General features: G+C 39.4%; 1 protein-coding gene across 1 annotated transcript in view; it reads left to right on the plus strand.

Moving 5' to 3' along the window:
- Positions 1-20,014, plus strand: part of SCFD2 (sec1 family domain containing 2) — a 199,821-nt gene that overhangs the window by 6,858 nt on the left and 172,949 nt on the right. The window contains exon 3 of the mRNA XM_056362349.1: positions 3,510-3,678. Within this exon, the coding sequence (XP_056218324.1) occupies positions 3,510-3,678 (169 nt within the window). The remainder of the gene's footprint in view (positions 1-3,509; positions 3,679-20,014) is intronic.

Raw genomic sequence — 20,014 nt, forward strand, 5'->3', positions numbered from 1 at the left:
CTGCTAGGCTTCAAGGTTTTTATGGCATTTAGGAGGAGGGAGTACTTGTCATTGTTTGGTGGTGATGGTTGGTTGTTTCGGGTTTTTTGTTTGTTGTTTTAAAGATTCAACAGCCAGCCTAGTGGGATGTATAACTGATGACTTTGCTGTTTCTTGGTCTGTACAAAGGAGAATGTCGATCTTTTGGCAAGGTAGAAAGATGCTCTAGTTTGCCTTGAATGCTGGGAACATACAGGCAGATTTCCAGCACTGTTTCACAAGGTTGGCTTAAACTAATGCTAGATGAAAGAATATGGCAAAACACTGATAAGCTTTGGAAATGGAGCTCCAAATGTCCAGCTTCTTTTAACAGAATAGGTGTAAATATTTCTGCCTTCTAATATTTTAAACCATGCTCTCACTGGGCTGATGCATTGCCTATAAAAGTTCCATTGTGTGAATTGTCCAACCAGAGTCCTTTAGTGTAAAATCTTCTAGTGGTCAGCTTATTCAGAAAAGCAGTGGGTGGGTGTGCAATGTTGAACATGAAAACTGGGATGGGTTGGTCCGTGTATCTTTCCAAATTTACTGGTCCTGAACTAGTCTACAAAGTAGTTAAAATAGGAGATGTTAAGAAAGCTTGATAGCGTGGGCAAGGTATACCTTGCATACTGTTTTGGTGCACACAGACTTATATTTGAACTTTGATTGAAGGAAAAGCCCCTGGTAGGAATTAGCTGCTTTAGTTGTTGCCTATGTAGAAGTGCTTTCTAATTCAAGCTCCTAATGTTTAGCAACTGACTTGAAAGTCTTCCCATTGCCCAAGCTCTCATGTTTCTTCTGTAATGTGTGCTTGCCCCTTAAATCTGTTTTTCTTTGTTATTTTTGGTTTTGAACCAGGCAGTGGAACCAGTAGGAGAACATAAGAGTTAGAGTACAAATGGTATCATATAGGGCTGGTAATGGGTTTAGGAAAATATTTTTTGTATCCATGTCATTGATGCCTTTCTGGGGGAGGGGGAATGTTAATGAGTTCCTGGCTGCTATTAAAGAATCGGTGGTCCACTTTGCCAGTTGTGCCAGCTACAACCTGTATCAAATGTCACGTATTTCAGTTTGTAACTCCTAATAAAAAGAAAAATTAGAACAGTGTGATACGTAAGGTTTCCTGTGTCTTCAAGGCTCGATATTAGCCTGGCATGAAGACTCCTATTTTGCATTGGTCAGATAACTTCTCCTTGTCACTTTAACACCCAATCTGTGTGCATGTTGGCAGCATTAAGAACTGCCAGCTGCCTTGAATGCTCTTGGTCATAAGAAGCTGCTGAGTGGCCTGTTGACTGTCCTCAAAAGTGATGAGGGGAGAGGGTGGAAATCAGTCCCATACACCCTGCTGAAGTCAGTGCAATTGAAAAGCAATTCCTCATGATTTCCTGTCATAGTCTCATGAGGTTTAACTGTCTTTCCAGCCTTGTTTGATTTGTAGTTGGTCAGGGGTGATAATAACTTTTGAAATCTCTATTTGATCTGATGAGGCACAGCAAAAGCCATTAGCACCTGTGGGAGCCTCCAAAGAGGAGCAGCTATGGGAAGGAGACTGAGACGGCACTGGCTGATCATGTGTGACTCAAGTATGCTGAGACTTCCCCTTATGCCAAGGAGAAAGGAGGGATGTTAATAATTAATGTGGGTTTATTTGCATTCGAGGTGTTCTCAGTTTAGCGAAACGTCTTGCCTAGCTGAAGGTTGCTTGCATGCAGCAAGTGTGGAGAGACAGACGTTGCTTCCAGTACCGGGGTGTGGAGGTTCAGAAGATTACCATCTGTTTTCCCTGTGTGTTACTTTGAGAGTGTTGATAACTGTAGCGTGGCTGACAAGTGACTGACCTAGTAAGAAAATGTAGGGATTTTGGAGACCAGATGGTTTAGGGAGTCACAAAGACAACCCAGCTCATTTAATCTATTCGGTGGTCTTAAATCTGGCTGGGGATGGTAGAAAGGAAAGTTGCTGTCATTCTGTTACTATTACGATCTCTGGTGAAACAAATTGGTAATCTCAATCCAGCTGAGGGGCCAGGTGTCCATATTGCAGTACTACCATGTGTGGGACACATGTACCTGCCTTGCCTTCTGTGGACAGAGGCATTGCCAGCATGGAATTTGACTTTTCTACTCCCTTTTCATCCTTGCTTCTCTTTTAAACTCCTACAATTCAGAATAGTTGATAAACCATGAGGTCGTTGTACAGAATGGATACCTGGCTGCTGTAAGCTTGCTGGAGACAACTTTCTGCTTATCGAAGAGCAGTTAATGATCTGACCCCACTAATGTTCTTGATTTAAGGGCTTTGTTTGGATTTATGGAGCATGTGAAGCTACTTCAGCTGTTGAAACAGACCTCCTCTGTCTTAGCAAATAATGAAGAGTGAGAGCAGTTAGGATGCCACATGGACAGACTTTGATGGAGTGGGACCACAGCCTGGAAGATCTTTTTCCTGCCTCTCAACGGTGGCTTCAGAAATCTGATCGCCTGTTGAGTAAGACCAGGAGAACAATATTAAGCTCAGCACTAGTGTCCAGCCCTGTGGTGACAGCTGAACCATAACCAAAGTGGCACAATACAAATACCTTCAACTTGTTCCTGACTTAAAGGCAATCAGGTTTCTGGCGCCCCTCTCCAACTTTATCATCAGTAGTGTGTGTCATGTTTTTCTGTCTTAGCTTGGCTCACAGTCTTCATGCGTTGTAAGTCTGTTGTAGCACCTGTGTTGAGAGTTTGTGATTGGAAAGAAGAGCATGTGTGTTTGAAATCAGCTGAATTGAAGAAAACCTGCCAACTGGGATTTTAAGTTTCTCTTGGAACGTGGTCGAACTGATGTTTTATACTGTGTAACTTGGGTTGGTTTATGTATTTAATGTTGGTTTCACCAGAGCTGCCCTTACTCCATATAGAAGTGATGATCTTGATGTTGCCATATCACTGATAATTGTTTATTCTAATATTATCCTAGCCTATCTGGGTAGCTGTGTATGCACTTGCATACAGCCCTTTTAAACACGTTGCTATTAGTTTAGGTAGGATAGTATAGTTTGCAATTGAGTAGGTATATATAAATGTTTGCCTGCTTTTTTTAATAACCATTGCAAATCTTATTAAAAAACATATGCGAAGAGAAATATTTTGCATGTTGAGAGTACAAAATCAGTGAATATCTTAACAACTGTAAAACTAAGTCTAATTTATGCTTTTAAAGTTAACATTTCAGAAATATTATGAATGCTTTTAACTTCAGATATTCCAGAAATTAATTTGACTAGTATAGCAAAATATCTTTGAAAAGCTAAAGGTGGTCTTGATATTATGACTATCAGTGTCCTTCTCCCAAAAACATGTGTTTAGTATTTTGTTCTCAATTCCTTGGGGGGGTGGGTGGGGTGGGGTGTGTGTGTGTTTGTTTGTTTTGGTGGTGTTTTTTTTTAGTTATGTACCTGACAGTTTTTGGGTCTTTTTTTTTTTTTTTTTTACCCCCAGGAGCAGTTGGTCATCATGGTGACAATCTTGCAGAGAAGGTACTTTCTGTGCTTCCCAAGCTTCCTGGCCACACGACCGATGTGATGGTTAACATGGTGGAACTTACAGCACTGCAGACTACAGATGAAACTTGCAGTATTGTAGCACCTGGCTGTTTAGCACAACCAAAGTAAACATTCTTTTTTTCTTATTTTTTTAATATGTTGAATATGTTTGCTGTCTCTTTGTGAAAAAAATGGGGAGAACAAGTCTTTACTTAAAAAGAAAAAAACCCCAAGCTTACAGCAAAACCCCATCTGGTCCTAATTCTGCTGGAATATAATCTTCTATATGTGTGCATTAAGTGAATGGGCCAGATAAGACTCCCAAAAGTGGGAGATTCTCAGGACCTTTTTAGATTTGGGTTGTTTATTTGGTAGATTACTGTAATAGGAATCAGTACAGATGAAAAAATTCTTCCTTGGGACATTTCTTTTTTTGCTTAAGCAACAGGTCAGTCTTAAGTGTGGCTTCCTTTTTCCATAAGCCTCTCTATAAAGTGAGCTGCATGCTGAATTCTTGTTAGACTACCTGTTAACGTAAGGTTTTATCCCTGTTTTCAGACATAATATCTGTGGAGAAAGATAATTAGGCACAAATGTAGGCATACAGACAGCTTCATGAAGGCCCGGCTTTTGCTTAAACAAGGACAACCTGAAAGTAACTTTGAACAATTGTACTTAGCTATGTATAATTTGTAGCTAAGACTTTGCTTGTAAAGTGCATCAGATTCAATATTTCACTTTCTAAATTTAGTTGTCCAAACTGAAACTTGGCTGCAGCTTCTGTTACGGTGCATAAACCAGGAAACACACCAGGTGCTGGTTTCACTCCACAAAAAAAATTGGCTCAGCAGTGCTCTAGAAATTCATGCAGTGCAAAGGAGATTAAAAGTTCTTTCTTTTTTCTTATAATGCTACCCCCCATATATTAGCAAAGGGTTTTTAAAGGCGGACTACCTAATGCAGTTTCTGGTCTTCTCTTTTGACTCCTTTTGGTGCTTCACACCTGTGCTTTACTACTTCTTTTTGCCCCACCAAAGATTTCACAGAAGACTTTCCACTGTTCCAACATATGGTCTTTATTTTCTGAGAGCCTCTAGATCCTTTGTCATCTTCCATCTCCCACACGTGCTATAACTGGGTCCAGTTTCTAGGCTTCAGATTGCATAAGTCTTTTCTTCCTTAGGAGTTGGAGAGGAAACGTTTCCTCATAGGTGGACTCAATTGTAAGTTGCTGCTGCGTTGACTAACTTAAAATTTGTTGTGGTTTTCTTCTCATTGGCTGCTTTCAGCTGATCTCTGGAGTAGAAGCGAGATGTCCTTAAGATCTGTCTACGCTGCAGAATGAAGGGGTCATTGCTATGGTAGACATGCTGTGGTAGCTGTTTGTGCTAACTCTGAGTAGCTACCAGAATTAAAGAAACTTTTTCACAGCGTGGACTAGGAAAAAAAAGTATTTATTGCCCTGAGATTGTTGGCTTGTGCTACCACTCCATTATTTCTAACATTACTGACATTGAGGAGACTAAAGCTAGTGCTAGTATGCCTTCCCATGCTAAAATTATGACTTCAGCCATATATTCATGTTTTTAGGAACAGCTGGCAGAGTTTTATTGTGTCATAAGGTGGCTAATAGTATATATACTAAGGTTTGTTTGCCTTTTTGCTGGCTAATGAGAGAGTGCCCTCTGTTAACAGTGTAGTTAGACAACATGTTTTTGCTAAGTCTGCTATGGACACAAGTGGTTAAAGAACAACAGGATTTGGCTAAAGCTGCAAATGCAGCAAAGTTGGATGACAGCAGCTGATAACTTGGTACCAAGGCAGTGGTGTCATTACCACACCAGTCTACAATAGCTTCCCCAAAATACCCTCCCTCTGCAAAGCCTTCTTACAGAATCGGGTACACTGGAAATTTTTAAGAACAGATAAGGCAAATATTGTTTTAAATAGGCTTTATCTTGCCTTGGAGCAGAGCAGAGGGGCTAGATAACATCTCAGAATCTCTCCTGTGATCATTGTTTACAACTGAAGAAGTGTTGCATGCCCGAGAACAGTATCCAATCTCCAAAGACTGTAGCTTCGCAATGTTCAACACTACATCTTTCACTTTTTCTTCAACTACATAATGATTAGGAATAGTTTCTAATTTAAAATAGGCATTTTCAAACCAGCTTAAGACAGCTGCTGAAGAGTACTAGAAAACCATAACTGTGTCTGAACAGGTGGCTGAAGGTGGTAGTTTCCATTCTGTTCAACAGGACTGCATTCTTAGTGTTGGATTATAAACATCGGCATTAATCATCTTTGCTAGTGTAAAATGGTTGAAGTTCTTCTGAAGCACTGAAATGGATTTAAAATTCCCACCAGTAAGTTTCCATGTCAGTTCTGTAAGAAATTCCACAGGATGCTCTCAGTGCTTCATCAGCATGGTTATTGCTGTTGGTAGCTGGCTCAGAAGTGTTTCTAGTAATTGAAAACTTAAGTTTTGGTATTTTTAAATGATGCATGGCAAAGAGCATTCCTCTGCTTGTAAATTTTCTGTTTATTCTGATGAGTGAAAGTGCCAGCACCTTTCCCAGAGACAGGACCAGTAACTTCACTTGCACCCAAATGGAATCTGTGGGGTGTCTTTTACATGAAATTTTGTGATCAGACTGTGGCATTTCACAGACATGTATTCAGAATACTTTTCAAATGTTTTCATTCTTTTCTCTCAAGTAATATTTGAGCATGCTGTGGTAGGGAGAGAGGTCTGCTCCTTCCACACAGCTTGCTATATTTAACTTTCCTTATGGAATGCCTCTCCAGCAGAAACATCTGGGCTCAGTTACAGAGTTAGCAAACAGAATTAATGAATAATTTATGGCTGGTGTGGTGAAATAAAGCAGGGTTCTTTTCTCAAATCTAAGGAAATAATGGTCATCTTTAAAGATTTAGATGAAAATGTAAATGCCATATGCTGCTTAAGTTGCTGTACTTTGAAGGTGCTCTCTTTGTGAGGAAGGGAATTTCTGTTCTTTTTTAAAAAATCTATTATAGAGTTCTTAATTTTATTAGTCTTAGTAGCCTCAAAAATCTTCCAGAGTAATTGTTTGCCTTACTGTAGTCACTGATATGTTGCTGCTCCAGTGTGAATGTTAGTTGAGAGTTATGCTCTTTGAGAGTTGTGTCAAAATATTTTATTCATGTTTATATATAAATGGATATATATATATATAAAAAAAGAAAGCGTTTATAGACATAAAACTGAAGACATCCACTCTTGATCAGAACTGTTGGTTTCTGATTAAGAAAGGTGATAGCCACCCTGCCCTTTCAAACAAATGATGCCTAATAGAAGTGGAAACTTCAGTGAAAGCTTAATGGCAGAGGTAATTTAAAAAAATTATATTGATTGCAGCTGTCTTGCTCGTCTTTGTATTTTGATGACCCACACTGCTTCTGGAAGAATTCCTCCAAATTTCAGCTTCTGATTTTAAGTGTATGTGCTGTGGCTTCTTGAATGAACATCAGCCTCTCCATGTTTGAGCCATCCATCCTGTCTATTTGATAACATTTTGGCCACTTTGTTTCTCAAAGCACCTATCTTGTATTTTTAAGATTGTTGTTTTATCATGTGGAAGCATCCTGCTGTCAGTAATGGGTTTATCTTGATGGAGCTTTGTCTTTCGCTGTTTACTACCTCTTGCAAGCTGGAAGCTGAGGTGCATGGAGGCCTCATGGCTCCCTGAAGCCCCAAATCAGGTTTCAGATGCCTGCATCCTGGCCACGGGTCTGTGGTGTGTGAGAATGAGTAAAAAGTTATATAATACTGAACTGTGGGCCACTGAAGAAATATGTATATTTGCTCTTTTTTAATCTGCTCCTTTATTACCTAGGAACACTTTTGATGTGCTGTCTTTTTTTGCTGAATAAACTGAATACTCAATTCATTTGTGCACGTTGCAAGAACTCACTGAATAGAGATTGCTTGCCTTTTTCCCACTCTTTCTCCGATCTTTGGAGTTTGCAAGCTTCTTGGAATTCAGTGTGGTGTTAAGATCTCAGAAAAAGACCTGGTTTTTGTTTAAAATATATATGTATGTAATGCAGTATACAAAGAATCATTTGATCCTTCCAGTAAGCAATTTTCCAAAAAGATGCAAAACTGTAACGTAACACACTTCACGTTTAGGCTGCTATGCCTAAAGCAATTCAATGAGCAATATAGCTGAGGTGTCTAGGCACTTTTGACAAAGCAGATGGAGCCACTAAATCATCTGTATTTGCACCGGGGGGAAAAATAACAAGTTCAGAATGAGGTGATCATATTGATGGGTGTGATGCAGAAAGCATTGATATTCAGGCCAGATGTTTGAAACATGGCACTCAGAAAATCTTTCCTGAAGTCTTTTTATAAGAGATGGAAGGAGAGGTGTACTGGGGGGAGCTGGTTAAAAATTAGAGCATTCCTGAAGACGTAATAGTAATATCCCAATGTCTCATGTTAATGGCAGTTGGAAATACATACTTATCCCAGTCTTCCTTAGTTCTGAGGTTGTTATTCCTGTGTTGGACTGATTAGTACTTTTGTTTACAAATGCTAAAACTTGACAGTTTGTATGGACAAGAAAGCCCTGCTCCAGCTGCACTTTTGTTCTTGGGCATGATGTGATGATGTAGTGCTCTCCTGGTACTGGTGGGACTTGGACAACCCTGAGCAGAGAGGAGGGCCATGAGGTGAGGGGACTTGTATTCCACTCCTGGCTTTGCTGTCAGCTTGCAGTGTGATCTTGGGCAGACAGGCCACTTCATTTCTTTCTGCTCCTGTTTCCTCTCCTAGTCCTTGTCCAAGGACTTTTACTTGTTTTTTAAACCAGTAAAATGGAGTTTTTTGGGATACAACTTTGCAGGCCACATGGCAGAAAATCCTAGGGGTTCTAGTCTTTGGGAATGTACAAATAATGGTGCAAATGGTTATGAGGGGAGTTAAGTGTCAGGACAATTGACACAAGGATCTCTGTTTGTCCTTCTTTTGTACTCTGTCCTTCCCAGTCCTACACACAGAGCTTTGTTGCAGTGAGGAGAGGGAACTGTTTTGAGTTGTACCCCCCTGGTTCCCTTTCCTGTGAGCTGATGGAACAGCAGTTCCAGCGATCTCTGTAAAACACACCACTGCGGTATTCTTTGAACAATCACGTGTATGATGTAAATTTAAAATGAAAGATTATTTGTGCTTGTATGGCAATGAGAAGAGCAGCAAGAATTAAAACGAGAAAGGAGATTAAAGTCTCCTTTTAACATGCTAATAGACTTTTTTTGAATGGTTTATTCTATTCTCTTGATGTTTTTTTTTCTTTAACTGGGAACAAGCATCTGAAGGATATCAGAGTAATGTTTTTCTTAACACTGAAATAATTACAAACTAAGCTTTGGGGGGGACGGTTCTTGGATCTTTGTGGTATTTTCAGTTTTATTTTTAAAATATTTTTTCTTTATGCCAGCTGTAGATATTAATTTCTTTTTAAAAAAACCAACTTTTTTCATGCGTAAGTTTATAAAAGCTTGTAATAAGAAGGTAATTTGGGACAGTGTTATTCTTGAAGGAGCTGGGAATTTATGCCATAAATTAGTGTAATTTTCCTTTCTGGAATGTTAATATTAAAGAGGAAACATTAATACTACAGTAAGAAAATCCAGATGACATGACTATTTTGCTTCATATCCACCGAGAGTCTGGCAGAGGAGGGAAGGGTAAACTAAAACAATGGATGGCAAGGCTCTTTCAGACGGGGAAAAGGGTAGCTGTGTGCCGTAGACCGCTTTTGGGTCTGCCCAGGTATGTTGTTGGTGGTTCAGCTGCAGTGGGGTGCTGCTGGGGCTCCCTCCCTGTCCCTGTGCTGGCTCCCTGCCTGTCTCTGCCTCTGGGGTGCTCCTCCAGCTTTGCTGCTGCTGGATGCTTCCCCCTGTCGGGAGCTGTGCTCTCCGGGGACCCGGTCTCCTACCTAGCTCTGCGCTTGCGGGTTGCTTTAAACCTAAACTTAACAGCGCACACACACACACTCTCCCCTGCCCCAAGACAAAAAAATCACAACCAACCAAAAAAAAGGCACCACTCATGTACAGCCTTTTCCTGTCTGCCTTTCTGAACGAGGTGAGCAGTACTTTCATGGAGAAAAGGAGGTCTTCACCACAGAATTTATGAAAAACAGATGCATTAAAAAATCCTCTGAAAATTTCCTTCACCAATGACAGAAGAAATTACAGCCCAGCCCTGTGCTTCTAGGACTCATGCTGTGCCAGTGAGTTCCATTTTCTGGGAGATGGTTTGGGCTTTACAGGGTTTTTTTGTTGATAATTTTGCCTTTTCAGTGATTCAGCCAGGAGATACTTTTCTAAGCATTGGATCAGGCTGTAGGAATGGCCCAAACACAGCATTTCCCCGCAGCCCCCCCGCCCCCTTTCCTGGACTTGCAGTCTTCCCGCTCACCACTTTATTTTACTCATATTGGGCTCAGAGCACAGCCCTGAACTGAGGCCTGTTCAGAGTTTCCTTATAGCTTGAAATTTCTCAAGGTATCTTCTTGTTGGGAATAACAGCCCCAGCTACGTCAGCTTCTGGGGTTTGTCAGCCAAGACAAGCTTTCCCAGGGACACTTTCTGCTCAGTTTCAAACCAGCCTGAGTCAAATGAACATAATTGACTGTTGCCACAGGATAAGATGAACAAGCTGATAAGATTTGTTATATCTTACAATAAATGTGTATATTTGCCCAGATCCTTTCAACACGGGACGTCCTTGAAATGGAAAAAAGGAAGGGGTGAGAGGGGCATGCCAAAGGTGGAAAATTCTGGGAAGAGGTCAAGACCTCTGGCTTGCCTGTGCTGTGTAATGTGCAGAGCATTTACTGCTCGGCAAAACCCTGCTTTGCTGCAATAGTGGGTTTGTTGAAGTAACTAGCGGAAGAATCACGTGATGGTTCTTCATCTGACCATGTTCCTGCCTAATAGGTGCCATGTTTTTTTCAATCGCCTGTTATGACAGGCCTCAGAAGCCTTAGAAGTTGTCCTCTAGATAAGAGGAAGCTTGAAGTTTATTTTCTTTGAGATAAAGAATGAATTGGGCTGACAAGCTCTCAGCATCAGCTGGGCAGTTCTTCCTTATCTGTGCCTCAGCCCGCAAAAAGGACTTCTGGGGGTTGTGGGAAGCTGGACTACTCAAGACTTCATTCCTTGTGCTTCGAGGACCTTTAACTGCACTGTTTTTCTGGGCTACCCAGGTTTGCTAATGAAATTTTTCACTCAGAATTTGTTTTTTTTCCTTGAGACTCCAACACTCATAAAGCCATCTTCAGAGTGCAAGGATCAAGAGGTTCAAGATGCCATCACTTGTAGAATCTGCTAGTTGAAAATGGCATAATCTAGAATGCTTTGTGTTTAACTTTTTAAAGATATATTTTTAGTTTTTCTGGAGAAAAACTCCCTGTATTTATGTTATTCTCAATATAATCTCTATTTGAGTACTGTCATTATTTCTTAAGTTTCTGAATTTTGCCCATGGAAAGACACAATAAATCCGAGTGTTACCTGGATGATGTCCAACCATCAACAGGTCTTCAAGTACTTGTGTCTTTACCTGGTTATCACAGCAAGGTAACTTAATGTCTATAAGGAAATTCAGTGAGTAAAATCCCTCAGCTAGTTATCTTCTGACTTGCTCTCTGTTCTGCAGGTACGTTCCTTGCAAGACATAAAGAAGGACAAATCTCTTTCTGACTATCAGAAAGAGTAACTATTGATGTCTGCAGTCAGGACAGAAAGGGAAGATCTTTATGTTACTTAAGGGTGGTGCTTTTTTGTCTGACTATGGCATTTCTTTCAAAACTGACATCCCTTTCTTGTTATCTTAATGCCTTTGTTTGTGAATTTTGTGAGTTTCTTTTTTTCCCTGGGTAAGTTTGAAAATTGCTTTTCTCTTGGTGGGGCCACAGTGCATTTTCCTGCAGATGTACTCGGAGGTCAACAGCACCATAAAGACTGTCTGTTTAAGCAGACCTTATGAATCTCCAAAGTGAGCTCCAATCTTTCTTGTGTTATAGTACAATCTCCCACTAACTGTTGCCTTGGCTGATGTTGTGAGATTTTTCTAAGACTAACTCTCACTCTGCTTGGCTAACTGCCTTCAAGTTTGCCTCCTGAGTGACCTCAACAATGAGGTTTTAAAATGCCATGATATGGCTTGGACCTGTTACATACTATGGAATTAGTTGTTCGATGTTTAACCGTAGTGCCAGAACAGGGAGTCACTGAGTGACCTGGAGGGGTATTTTGGTTTATCATTCTCATACTATGAAGTAAGCCTGCTGTATGTTGCAACAGATAAAAATATGCCATAATAGACTGATGAGAAGAACAAATGACAGCTGCTCATTTGGATGATGAATCCATGTTTGGGAAGGAAACAGTATTATCTGTTGGCAACAGGGTTGGTTGCAAGTTTTGCCTATATAATTGGGATTCTTTCATGATTCTGAACTTAATATGGAACAGGAATCAGAGCTTAGATGGGTTAAAATTTGTGTAAGGTGACTTATTTGCATGGCAGAGCTTAAAGAAGCTTTTACTCTGGAAAGCAGACTGAATCTGTACCACAGGTAAATATACAACTATTGGTTTTAACTTTCTATAATTGATCCAGAAATCCAGCCTCCTCTTCTGTTAATTAGTGTGGCTAAATAATATTTAGCATGGCGTCTGTTATTTAGGTGGCAGATCTTCGGATTCTAATTTATGATGCCTAGCTCCAGTGCTCACCTCTCTTCATGAAATTTGTTTTCCTGCAGTGTAGCAAAGAAATGCTGAAATGGGTTTTGCTGCTTTATAGCTGCTCACAGTTTCAAAAGCAGTTGTGAAAATTGACCATGCCCGTTTTTATGTCCTGATGAACTGTGGCCTTTCCGCAGGCTCTGGGTGACTGTGCTACACCAAGTACCACTTAATTTCTGTAAATTGTGAATGTATTTTCTAAAATGATCTTCAGCTGGGAAAGATTCCCAGTCACTGTGGGAGTGAAAAGTTTTATGACCTTACCTAAATCTCTCCATGACTATACTACCTATTTGAATAAGCAACCAGAAAAAGAAATCCATATTGAGCCATTTTCAGTTACTGGAAACAGCCGCAGTACATGCGCTGAATGAGTATGCTGCACCTGGATGCTCAGGCTCCAGTTACCCCTTAGAAAAAGGAAATTAACCTTGACAGAAAAAGCTGCAGTTCTTATTAATGATGGGGGAGTATGTCATGGCTTCAAATACTCTTTGCATAGGTTTAAAAATACCATCAATGGTACACTTGATTTGGGTGGTAAAGAGGGAATGTGGAGGACAAGGGGAATTAGACAGCACCCAACAGACTTCTTATACAAGCCCTTTTTAGGAGGAGGATGCAGCATTAATATTGAATGACTACAAAAATGCCACTAAAAATCCAGAGATTTTGGATTAGGTCAAAATTTTGCTCTCCTTACTTATTCTGTGGTAGGCAGAAGTGTATCAGGGAGGGGTTGTGAGAAGATATCCAGAACAGAGGGTGAATATATGCAACATAGACAGAAGTTCTTATCTTGTTCTCTGACAGATCAACCAGGGTATGGAAATGGTTGTAAAAATGAAAGCATGAGGCTGGAGCTTTATTCTTTTTGAATAGCTTTTAGTTTGGTTTTGAAGGCTAGAAATGGCCATATTAGGCTCGCATGAGATCTGAAGAATCTAGGGCTCTAGGTTTGCATTGAAACAATGACAGATATGCTACTTTGAAGTAAGAGAGGGGAATGAGGAAGGTATGCCAGGCCAAGCAAAGCCCTTGAGTTATCTAAGTTTGCTTTCACCAGCATGCTAGCAGAGAATCTGGCCCTGCATGTTCAAACAATACGTCTTTAAGATGTAAGGTCTGCTTCAGATTATTGCTTTGCAATTTATTTTGGGTCTCCAAGTCTCTACTTGAATACTTGTTCTCAACTCGTAAAGAGAGTATCTTTGACTGTTCTAACTAGTCTATACCATAGGACTTCATAAGCAATGGTTTTTGTGGTAACTGAGTCACTATGGAAAGGATTGTCTTTCCTTCTAAGATGAAGACATTCCTGTACACTAAGCCCTCAAAACAGCCTAGTTAAGAGGTTGCATCAGTAACTCAAGGCTTTAGGCCAGCAAATGAAGGAGGGGAGGTCAAAGGAGACTACCAAAAAGCAGCCTTGTAAATGAAAAACATCGAGGAGAGGGAATTCCTGGCATTCCATGGTATCTGGGTTTATTTTCTTACAATTCTCTAATAAGAAAAACACACTTCAGATGTATTCTTGGTAAATGTTTTCACTTGTCTCATCTATCTTTTCTGCCAAATGTGACCCAAATATATTGTTTTTATATGCCTCGAGGACATCTATTGGATAACTAACCAGTGCATCTGTAAAAGTGGACTTGGCACTCCAGTGCAATCCCTGAATGTAGATTCAATTGTCAGCACCTCATTACTAACTGTTCTTTCACTGGAATAATTTTTATTAAAATAACCTTATGCAATAGCTTTAAGACACAGAACAGAATGCTCTAAAGTAACCTATTATGTTACATGTAGTATTCCCAAGTAATACATATGTTGTAAGAATCAGACTTTATTTTTAGCATAATTCATTTGCTTTGTCCAAAAACTAAATTAAAATCCCTGACAAGTAACTCTTTAATATACACATTTTAAAGACTGCTTGGCAAGAATTTTTATATACCTTGTAGTGTACAAAATCCTACTCAGAAGCTTTCAATTAACTTGATTCATATAGTAACTTGGTCTGGCATTCTGTGTAAGCTGTCCTGCAGCTTGTAGGAATGAAACATTTTACGGAACAGTTTTGTTGGACTGAAAGACAGCTAGCTGAAATTCAGACAGGACTAAATAATGGTTTTGAATATTGCAAAGTTTTAAGAAATTATTTGCATGCATTTTTTCCCCTTCACCTCTGCAGAGTTTGGCCACTGTTAGAGGAGCAAGAGTGAATCTGGGGTAATGCTGTAATGATTAAGGTCTGCTTTCTTAGAGTGGCTAAGAGGCCTGTGGCATATCTGGGGAGCCGTTCAGTGTCAAGCCTTCCCTTTACCTTATGAAGTACTGTATATCCACATCTGCTAGTTGGAAAACAGGGTGGGTCAGGTCACAGTAAAAAATTCTACTTACAATAGAAAGAATTTTACTTTTCAGTGATTTTTCATGATTTTTTTTTTTGTCTTGAAGGAAGCGAAGTGGCTTCAGCATTCATCTGGATGGTCAGTTGTTTTGTTTCTGGAAGTCCTCCAATTGCTATGGAGCGCTTGATTGTTTATTTGGATCAACCTGCCTTTAATGGTTGCTCTGGGGCCTAGAGATCAGGTGCCGCTTCTGCTTTTGAATAATGGTGGATGGCTGGAATAACTGGTGTTTTGTTTTTGTTTCAACTCTAGTTGACAATGACTTAACATGCTATTGCAGGGTATGCATTTTACACTTCTGCAGAAGCCTCTTTGAGAAATCTTTGAAGACTTCTAAAGAATGTATTACAGGAGGGGTGGGCAGGAGAAGAGGAAGGAGCACTCCTGGTTCCATACTGAGTGAATGCAGAAGAGCTTAGTCCTGAACACCTGGCAAGAACTGACAACACTACCCTGTATTTGGAACTGAAACTTGTTTTTGCAAATACAAGTATGATGCATAGCTATCTACTGAGTGCCCCAGTGCCACCATAATTGTTTAAAAGCTCCTTTAGTACTGCAGTTTGAATGATGGGAGAGTTCTAGGGTAGCTAAATGTTCTGTGGCCTGTTATAAAGGCTCTTCTGCATTGATGGCTGGTGTGAAGCTACTGCAGAAGAGAGGGAACCCTACCAGCTGGTTAATGGATGAAAATGATAACAGTATGTATTATGTATTTTTAAATAACATAATTTAAAACAGAAACAGATAGGGGTTAGAGGAAAAACAGAGTTAAAATGTTTTGAGGTGTGCTGACCACATCTTCGAGCTAGGACTCTTTACCTAGTTGATAGTTAATCTGCTTTTCTCTTTGCACAGAACATGTTCAAAATCATGTCTGTGTACAAGGTGGAGCTTAGTGGGATTTAACACTTGAAGGATTAGTAATACCTGAACATCAGTCACCCTCCGTCAAAACCATCCCTGCCTTCCTGAGATGCATCTTGCTTGCTCTCTTCTCTCTCAGTATTGTGCCAGCTCCCTCTGCTTAGGGTGTCAGCAGAAAGGGTTAAAAAGATCAAACCTTGTGTTTGGTAAGTACACTTGCTGTAGATCAAAAAGAAGCCATCCTAAAAAAGATTAATAACATTCCTGTTCTATTGTTACACTTGACTTTCAGTAAAGTTTTTGAGATAATCCAACTTTTGAAAGAGACATGCTGAAATTCATGTATTTTAAGACAACCAGAGGCATTTGTTTCCAGGATAATAATCATGCAGGATTATAGACTTCAGAGGTTCTTGACATTGATAAGTAACTGTCATAAAAAGACTTCAGGCAAAGACAGTGATCTGTTTCTTGTTGGTGCAATTGCCAGGCATGTCTTCTGTTTCAGGGCTCTTTGCTTGACTAAGGCTTCCATTTCACTCGTGTTTCAGCTTGGTGAGGAGCAACAGCTCTGCATGAGTTCCTTTTCCTACACTCCTTACCTTCCTAAATGTGTCTTTGTTTTCTTGACACTTGCCTCAGGGTAACGTCTTCCAGCAATTAGCATTATGACAAAGAACATACTGCAGTTTGCACAGTAGTCATAGGATGGTGTGAAACATCACTGGCAGTCTGTTTTGTAGAATGTGAGTAGAGCTGGCTTCAGAAGTGTATTTAGGGAGAGCCTGGTACTTTGCCAGCTATTTCATGCTCACGCTGTTACTTCTTGGTAGTTCAGCAGGACCAGCCTTACTTGTTTAGAGGAACTCTCTTCCCAACAAAACATTTGATAGCTGCTGAATAAATAAACTTGCAGCAGTATCAGCCACCCTATGAAATTGCAAAGCTAAGTCTGTTTGCTTACTTAACTCCCAGTGTGTGTGTGCATTACAGTGTTATATATTTAAATAAAAGTTTTCCAAAGTGAATGGGAACTTTGGTGTACTAGTCAGTAACCCAATTCAGAGTTCTAATAATTTTGTATTTTGCAGACAACAAGGCGTTATGGACTTCTCCTTTTCTACAGGGTGGTTTGGAAAAGATGAAGAGTCCTAATCCAAGTAGTTTCTCCCTGCAGTGTCAGCCTCTTCTGCTTGCTCAGTTTATTTTTTCAGATTTTCATTTTGATGTACTGCACTTGGATGCCACAGCACACGTAGGGGACAATTTATGTATATATATATTTTACCTCTGATGTCACAAATAGAGATGATTTGGTTTATCTGCACGTATAGCTTTGTTAGTATTGACATGGGTCATCTGCAGAAGGGTAACTATGTGAGAGCTAAGTTAGTCCAGGAGTTGCAGAGATTTTGCTTGATGTTTGTTCCACAAGCAGACTCCTTTTGATCTTGAGACCTGTTGTGTTTGTAAGGATTTCATGTGTTCTCAGTGCTGCTGGTCACAAGCTTATGCATGTAATACAACACATCGCTGCTGTAGGCTAACAACAGCAATCAACGTGGACTTAGGTTAGGGGAGTTATGTTGCTTGTGACAGTGGTAAGATATTTATACAGTATTACAATTTTTTGGGTATATTTTTATTCTCTCTCTGGAACATTTGATGAATATTTTTCTACTCATTTTGTTCTGATTACATAGCATTTTCCAGACATCCACAGTTAGTAAATTTTAAAATTACTCTATAAATGGAATTGCTAGTCATTCTGTAAGTCCTCCAAATTAAATTCTGGCTCACTATGGGGTTTATCTTCTTATCTCTTCTATTACGAAGAAAGAAGAAAAGAAAGTGTAGTTTAAGGAAACTGCCTTCATGTTTCACAGCATATAATCCAGTTGAATACTCCATATTATATTGCTTCCTTATGTTTCACCTTTGGTTGACCGTGAAGTTTACAGGTTCAAGTGGCTATTAATGATCTTGGGAATAGCTAAAATAAACAACACAAAGGTGATGAGAACCTATAGGTTCCCAAACTATTTGTTGGACCGTGTAGTTTTGGGTTTAGCACAGAAAAATGCTGTATTGGCTGTCTATAATCAGATGAAACATTGTAGAAATGCTGTCTTCCTAAAGGATTATTAAATGTGTGACCATATCAGTTCAAGAATACACACACACACACATATATATATATATATCTATATAAAAATTATTTAAAAAAAGCTCTGGATGTCTTCTAAGAAATTTTTCACTAAGCAACTGTTCTAATATTAAACTGATAGAGAAATTCTGTTTTACTAGTCCGTGTAAATGGAATACAATAAGAGGATTTATAAATGAATTTCCTTTTCAGATACAGTGTATGTGTTCACGTGCATTTGTGCTGACTTTTATTATGGTAAAAGGCAAGCCACAGATTATTTTTCTGCTATCTTTAATTATTTTTCTGTTTTGGTTTAGTGCACACCAATGTCATTGGTTTACAGTATTACTCTTTGATACTGGAAGTGGCAATGAGTGGACTTGTGTTACTTTTCAATAACATCATTCCATGCGCAGCTGCATTGTCTCATGTGTGCCGTTATTAGCAAGCAAAGTTGTTCTGTGTCGTGGATGCTGAAGTGTATAGGTTAAACTTTTCAGTTTTCTGAAGCCAAAAAAATTCTTGTATGTGTATCACAGTGCCTATATATATAAAACAGTCTATATTTAGATCAACATGAAACAGGACTGTGGTTAAGATGCTTGTCCTTACAAGTTTACATGATTCTTGGATTGAGGAAATGTTTGATAAAACTTAAGATGGCAAGTGACAAACCAGCTTCAGATGGTGGTTGACCACAGTCATCAGACTTGTGTACATATTCTGTTTTATAAGTATGGCCGTCTGTAAAGTAGATCAATGAACAAGCCAGAAAAGTTAAGTTTTTCTTTCTTATTTTTTAATTAAAGTAAAAAGGACAGGAGTTAGGCAAAACATAGTATGCTGTGTTACCATTCACTTTTGTTGGGAGGATTTTTTCCCCTCTTTAATCAATTCCTGATGTGAACAGAATCCTTGCCAACCTTTTAATCATTAATTCTTAAATTTTATTGTAATTCAGTTCACCTGTGGGACCAAAAAAATGTCGGATTTTAAGAATCTGATTTACTGTCCATTATCTGTGAAGGAGGGGAAAGGAATTCAGCCCCAAGCAAAGAGCTGTAGGTAAACAGAACAGTGTGGGGCAGTTTGGGGTTGCTGTGTTGGTTATGTTTATAAGAACCTTCTGAATTGTTTGGTTTTAAGTTCTCCCATGCTCTACTGATAACAGGGAGCATGTTTCTTCTGGTTTGGAGTATAGTGGTCATGGTTTTATTGGGACACAATGGTTTATATGAAACAGAGTGGGTTTGCAACTTAAAATCACAATTTTTTAAAAAGCTGTTTTGAGATAATTCTTTCACAATTCTTGTCTGAAATGATCTTGTGATTATGTGTATTCTCAGCATTTTTTAGACTTTTGCTACTATGTCTGTGAAAATCATGTCCCATACTTCAGTGTAAGATGAACCAAAACTTAGTCTCTCATGATACTCAGAAACATATTCAAAGAATACTTTCCTATTCCTGTTGGTCTTAGTCATTGGTTGTGTCTGATGAATCATATTTTCTATTCTCCTAATGGTAATTAACAGCCTGTTTTATCATCCTGCATCTGAAAACGGTTGCAAAATTGAAGTTAACTTGACCAGTGCAGCATTGCCTTGAATTGTCATTAACTGTAGGTATGCCTTTATGAAGCTAAACATAATAGCTGGAATATAATAACTTGCATATAACAACTGTTCCCTCTCTTATTGCTCTGTTTTAACCAACTTTCCCTTGGTGCACTAGACAGTGTACCCTTCGTTTGCGAGCGAGAGCTTTCTAAGAGTAGCCTCTGTGCTCTGCCGGTTTGTTTTATGGCCATGTTGAGTCAGCTGTACACAAAACCAGTAACAAAGGAAAACTTGGGCTGTATCCTCTGGAGCTGCCTGGCAGTCCCTCCTGGCTGTCAAGGTCTAGGCAAAGCAAGTTCTCTGCTTCCCAGTTTGGTTTGCAAAATGATCCTGTATTGCTGGATCAGTATTACTGGCACAGGGGTATCCATGCTAAGGTAAAAACAGGGGAGAGGAGGCAAAATACTGCAGAATTTTTGACTTCCAGTGGCAAATCATGTCTTTTTATGAACAAGTCTACTGTATTAGTCTGATTAATATTGTACTTTCTTGGTATGTATACCTATATATTGAACAACATACTGTGAACTGTACAGTTCACTGAACAACATACAGTGACTAATAAATTCCTAACAAAAATGTGTTACTTCTAACACTTATTGCT

This window comes from Falco biarmicus, chromosome 1 (genome assembly GCF_023638135.1).
Source record: "Falco biarmicus isolate bFalBia1 chromosome 1, bFalBia1.pri, whole genome shotgun sequence".
Lineage (NCBI taxonomy): Eukaryota > Metazoa > Chordata > Aves > Falconiformes > Falconidae > Falco > Falco biarmicus.